Source organism: Egretta garzetta, unplaced genomic scaffold (genome assembly GCF_000687185.1).
Source record: "Egretta garzetta isolate BGI_Z169 unplaced genomic scaffold, ASM68718v1 scaffold63, whole genome shotgun sequence".
Classification (NCBI taxonomy): domain Eukaryota; kingdom Metazoa; phylum Chordata; class Aves; order Pelecaniformes; family Ardeidae; genus Egretta; species Egretta garzetta.
The window spans coordinates 1,131,410-1,137,660 of record NW_009259199.1 but is presented as its reverse complement, the minus strand read 5'-3'; the positions used below and the strand labels follow the sequence as shown (position 1 = coordinate 1,137,660).

Genomic DNA, 6,251 nt, shown 5'->3' with positions numbered 1-6,251 from the left:
GGGGCAGCCGCTCCCCTCCGATGGGCAGTGTCTCTCTGAATTGCCATCAAAGCAGATGAAATTTCACACCACACAAATTTTTGAATTTAAAAGGGGAGGGAGGTGGGTAGAGAAGCGGGAGAGGAGGAGGGGGAGGGAGAAGACGCAGCCTGGCCAGCGGCCAGCGCCTCTTGCTAACGCCACGGGGAAGGTGGCATCCTTCCCCCACGCTCCCGCCAGCCCCAGCACTCCCTGCTCCCTTTCACTTTGGTCGCGTCTCCTGGAGGCGCAGCGCGCTCTGTCTAGAGCTGTTTACAGGGCGATGGGTTGTTCTCTGTCTCCTCATCTTCTCTCTCACAGAGTGAGTATCCACTCTTCCTCTGCTTTCTGCCTTTTAACCTCTCATTCTTTTCCAGCTCTCCTTCCCCAGTCTGTTTTACCCCTTGCTTCCCCTGATCCCTCTCCTCTGTTCCCTTAACCTGGTGGCCTCCTGTCCCGCACTCTCTGCTCTCTCATCTCCGCTCCTGCCTCCCCCATCAGTGCTCATGCGTCATCGCTCTTTGATCCTCTCCTCATTTTTCCACCTCTTACTTTCCTTCCACCTTTATTGCCTGCTAACCCTGTTGAGACATCCAGGGGCTCCTCAATGTCAATCCCCCCACCTATCTCTCCATCCAGCCTTCCCCACGCTGTCTTCTGTATGCCAAGCAAACACATCTCTTCACACAACAGCTCAGAGCATATCAGAGTAATACATTTATATCCATCAAAGCATGAGGCAGAGGTTGGTCCTGTGGCCTTCTGGATGAGAGATGGCATGTGCTGTGACCCCACAAGGTCACTGGGGTGCCTGAGTTTTGCTCCCATTCCCCTTTGGCTGTGAGGGGTGAGTAGAGCCTCTCATCCCTTTATGAGTCCCACCTGCCCATAGTACACAGCCACCAAAGGAGCTAGAGAAATCTCTTGTTGGCCTCTCTAGGAGCAAGTGAATGTTGAGTCAGACACAGAGGCCAGAGGTGGACGTTTCACCAACAGTGAGAGGTGCTGTACAAAGCAATGACAGGGTTGTGGTGCTGTGGGTCACCCATGGACTTCAAGCAGTGTATGGCAAAAGCAAGCTGGTGTCCAAGATGCTTTTTGAGATCTGAAGTCTGAAGAATTAAACACCCCCTTCCTCTCTGGGATACCACTTGCTTTATCCCAATTAGGGCTGGTTTATCAGGGTTTAGGAAGCCCAGAGGCAGGACTTGAGCTGAACCTGGTGCCCCAGGCCAGCAGCCCCTTGCATCTTTTCGTGCTGCAGGAGCCCCACATCCAGGTGGGCCGGTGGTGCTGGTGTCCCTGGGCTTGCCGGGCACCCACCTCACCATGGGTACAGCGCCACAGCTTAAAAGCTCCAGACAGGCTACAGCCCAGGAGAGCCATGTGCAGCTGTGCTACCTCTGCTCTGAAAACAGGACAAATCCTTCACCCTACATGGTCCCAATTCTTATGTGCCTGAGCAGCGTTACATGGGACATGTTTGGGACCTGCAGTCAGCTGGGGTATCTCTGGAGGATGCTGAACTATATGGTGTGGATACACCCACCCTTTAATCAGAAGGAAAGACAAATTATCTGACTTTTGAGGACAGATGCCCTCTTAATCTTGTTTTTCTCCTTTCTGTCCTACCTGTCCTGAGGTGCTGCTCTTTTTGAATCAATGGGGCTACATTCTGCCCTGATGTAAATCTCTGCTGATATAAATTGGTGTGATCTTGCAAAAATCATTGGAATGGCTCTGGATTTATGCCAGCTGTTAGTGTGAGCAGGATTTGGCGCTAGGAGTGTGGTAGCCATAGCTCACTGTGTCGTGCTCTGCATTTCCAGCCAGCACTGCAGGTGATAAGCAAATCCTGTCGTGAGGCGAGAGGGTCTCTCTTGAACCAGAAAAGGCTTCCCCTGGACATCCTTTGTGTGGCCAAGTGAGCCAGCCAGGCTGCAATTTTGGGATGGACACTGTGGAAAGGCCCACAGGGTCCCACAAATGGGGTGGAAAATTTTTGTTTAATACATTTTTGCATCTCACACTTTAGGGAAAATGGGAGAATGCATTTGTAACTGCCATTTCCCACGGGTGCAGTATAATATATACGGTATACGCCGTGTGCGGCATAGGGGGATGAGTCATACCCATCCGTGACTCTTTGGTCTCAGTGCCTGGCCAGGATGGACGCGGGGCTTTCCTGGCAAGGTGCGGCTCCCCCCAGGTATGCTCTGGATCTAATCCTCCGCCGTGGCCTCCTGCGCCCAGCTACCCTGGTCCAGGGGGATGAGGGTGGGAGAGACACTGGGTTTCCAGCAGCCCTCCTAGAGGTGCCAGACTGGGAGGCTGTAAAAGCAATATGTGCAATCCCAAAGCCATGGTGGTAATTTTTAAGTGGCTCCTGTCCTGTTATCCTTCTCCCCCCCCGAGCTTTCTCCTCCACCCCAACCGCATTATGGATAAAAGGGTTAAGAGCTCACTTGGGCCCCCTGCTCGGAGAGAGGGCAGTTGCAATGTTGTATCTAGACCCAGTGAGGATATATATAAATTCCCTCCGTCTCTTCGGATCTATTTATAGCGCAGCAGGCAGTGGCAAAGGCTCTCCTCAAGGCTTCATCTCCTACAAACAGTCTTCACAGACAGCAGAGAGATAAATTTAGCATTTCTTAAAGAGCCAGCAGCTCTGCAGGGCTGCTCGCCTGCCCTGCTACAGCCCCCGCCCCGATATCCCCACCGGGGCAGCCCTTTCCTGCAGGTGCTTACGCTCTCCTTCCCCCCCCCCTTTCCAATTTTCTGTCCAGCTTCACCCATTCTCTCCCCCTTTCTGGTCTCTTTTTCTTTCATTGGTGCTTTTTCTTTTTTTTCCTCCTTTTTTGCTGGTTTGCCATCTCATCCTCTCTGCTTTTTTGGTTTTTCTTTTTTTTCCTCTCTTTTCTCTCTCTCCCAGGCCACAGGGCTCAGAAGATAAAGCATTCTCGTTAACAGTTCACTGGTTATGCCTACATAGTAAAAAATGTGTAGCTTGATTAATGCCTTCCAGATGGTTAATTGAAAAAAAGAGGGGGGGAATGCACCAATCTCTCCCCCCCCTTCAGCACTCTGCACTTTGCACAGGAAGAAAACTGCATTAAAGGGTGAGGGGAGCAATATATTTGAGAAATAGGGGCAGCCTGTCAGCTCCAGGGCAGCATTGCCAGGCTGGTGAGTTAGCTGTTGGTTTGCACTGTCCCTGCTTCACGCCCTCTTCCTTCATCCACCTCAAAATTCCCCATCCCAGAGAGTGATGCTCCTTCACATACAATATGTAACACACACAAACCCTCCTTGTGCCCTCGTGTGAACCCCACTGCGGGCACCGTGCCGCTCTGCCCCCACCCCGTGCTCCGACACCCCCAGAGCAACACCGACCCTCATTCTCTCCCCATATTAATTTTTCGGGGGGATGCACACACCCCCCACGTGTCTTTCACAAATCTTGATCATGCAGTCTGCTGTGCAAGAGTGACTGTTACCAGAGCCAGGAGCCCACGGGAGCAGAAGGCTCCTGTCGGTGGGGTCTGGGCTTTTGGATTTGGCAGTGCCAAAGCAGGTGCAATGGCGGGGGCATGAGTGGGTGGGGGGCTGCAAGTAGGGGCATTGGGGCAGCTCAGGAGGAAAGGAGGGTGATAATGTGGTGAGCTACTCTTCTCCATAGGTCATTGCTGGGCAATTTAATCAATGCATCTTTCATTTTAGGGACACCCATCAGCTCTCTTCCTCTTACAAACTGACATGCCTCTCCTCTTCCCCCCCTGCCTGTAGCTCTGCCTACTCCCAGTTTCTTTGTCTCTCTCAAGGGAGAGACAGGATGAACACAAATCCCTCCCCAGCCCGTTAATAGAGATGCTGCCTTGCTGACGTGTGTCATGAAGGGTTTAAGCCGTGCAGTTGAGGGTAAGCTGCATCCAGCCCCCCGTGCTGCATACCTCCCACCACGGATCTCCCTGGTTTCCAGGGAAACAGCGGCCCCAAATGCTGCCTGACTTTCATGTCTGCCTTTCATTTCTCCTTTTTTTTTTTGGTAGGAAAAAACATACAGCTGATTTTTTTTTTCTTCCTTCCCCTTTCAGGATCACCACCACGGCCGCTTGCATGATGGACCTGCGGAGGTACCCCCTGGACCAGCAGAACTGCACGCTGGAGATTGAGAGCTGTGCGTATGCCTTGCACCCACCCTCTGCCAGGCAGTGCACCCCACGCCACCCACCCCAGCACAGCTGCCCGCTCGTGGGAGGCCTCCTGGACGATGTCCCTTGGGGCAGGACCAGGCTTCCTCATCCATGCTCCACCCTCAGGGGACCTCACGGGTGAAATGCCCAGGAAAATGGACCTCTAGCAGCAGGCTAGGCATTAAAATTAGTCTCACCCTCAGAAGGGTGGTAGAAGCCTCCCTTAGCCCTAAGAAAGCCCAGGGAGCCTGCCCTTGCTCATGGCTGGCCCAGCTCTGTGTGAGGGGTGGAACCAAGCCCTCCCACAGTCCCTCCCCACCTGGATCTTCCCTTGACTCCTATGGAAAACCTCTCCTGACTACGCTGGTGGAGGAGGTCCGTCTCTCCCTCATAAAAATGCACCGCAGTATCCCCACAGGAGCAGTCCAGAGCAGCAGATCTCTCAGTAATGATGATGCAGCTTCAGTGGTGATTATCAGAGGATTGCTTTTTTCATAAAAGAGGTCCCACAACATCCATAGTTGGAAGGTGCCGTGCCGCCTTCCCAGCCCTGCCTGCGCCTGGGAGCCCTCTTCTCGCTCGCCGCTCGGGTTGCTCGGGATGTGTAGCCATCGCAGCGCTTGGCGTGGCGAGTAATGGGATGTAAATTAGGTCCTGCTGGAGACACTAATGACATGTCATTTCTGGCACTACTTAGCATTTTGAGAATAGTTTACGGTACAACCAAGAAAACAGAAGGCAGAGAATTACCCACAGTTCCCCATGTTGCAATTTTGCTCTTAATGGGACATGTCAAGCCAATTTGTTAGTCGAAGCTACGTTTCCTTACAATATTTCTAAGATCCACGCAGAGATGAAGAGATTCAATCGTTTCCTTCCTCAGAGCTTTTGTCTTTCAAAGACTTGCACATTTGAAATCCACAGGGCTCCATTTTGTTTGCTTCCAAGTCCGCACAACTCTGGAATAACAGTCCTTTCATGGCTGGCTTAAAAAACAAAGTATATAAAAAACCTCCTAAAACACACCACCGAAATAGCCCTTTTGTGGTGCAGAGGTGCTGGGTTTGTAAAGCAGCAGCGGGGCAGCTGGGGTCTCTTTCCCCACAGCAGCTCGGGCCACCTACCTGCAGGAGAGAAGCCAGCGCTGGCACAGCCAGCTGATCCCATCCCCTCCATCCCGAAAATAGCCCTCACCACGCCTAGCTGTGTGCCAGGATTCAACAAAAACCTGATGAGGCAGGCAGCAAACAGGCTGTTAATCTGACGTTTTAAGACGTCGTATCAATACTTTATGATATTTCACGTTGAAATGACTTGTCTTTGTGAAAGTTCTTTTACTTTGTAAAACGCAAATTTGGTTTCCTTTTTAAAGCTAGAAATCAAAGTGAAGCTTTATTTTTAGAATGAACAACCTTTCCCTTTACAATCACTTTAAAAAATGGCTTCCCCAAAACATGTTTAATTTCATATTGCATAATGCCATAACAACAAAAAAATACGAAAAATAGTACCCAATACCAGCAGGTCATGGACTAAATGGAGTAGAGCTAGTTAACTGCGAGATCTCCTAAAATTAGTTACTGTAATTTGACATTTTCGTTGCTGATCAGGAAGTAAATTTGAAGTCACTGCTGTTAAATTTGTGGATGATGAAGATAGCAGTCTGCGTGGCTTGCTCGTTGCACATTTGAATACCTCCCAATTTGAATACATCCAGAATGCATCTGAATACAGCTAAATACGGAGGTCTGTGCCTGGGTGCGGGAGCGCGGGCAAGGCTGCCAGACTGAGGGACTCGTACCCACACGGGTATTGACCAGGGTAAATGATGAAGGGACGGCAGCCCTGAGCACCACTGCCGGAGGTTTCATATCAGGGCTCTGACAGAAAGGGCTGGAGCGAGCCTTGGTTATATAAACCAGGGGAGCCATGAGTCAGAGCAGGGAATTGATTGGCTTCTGAATATGTCGCTGGTGAGACGGGGAAAGGGACTCTGTCTATATTTGGTTTCCAAAATTTAGAAAGGAAGTTGAGAAATCA

General features: G+C 51.1%; 1 protein-coding gene across 2 annotated transcripts in view; it reads left to right on the top strand.

The window, feature by feature from the left end:
* LOC104123554 (gamma-aminobutyric acid type A receptor subunit theta) overlaps window positions 1-6,251 on the top strand; it is a 71,258-nt gene that overhangs the window by 56,945 nt on the left and 8,062 nt on the right. For both annotated transcript variants that reach the window (XM_009635822.2, XM_009635820.2), the window contains exon 5: window positions 4,113-4,195. In XM_009635822.2, the coding sequence (XP_009634117.1) occupies window positions 4,113-4,195 (83 nt within the window). The remainder of the gene's footprint in view (window positions 1-4,112; window positions 4,196-6,251) is intronic.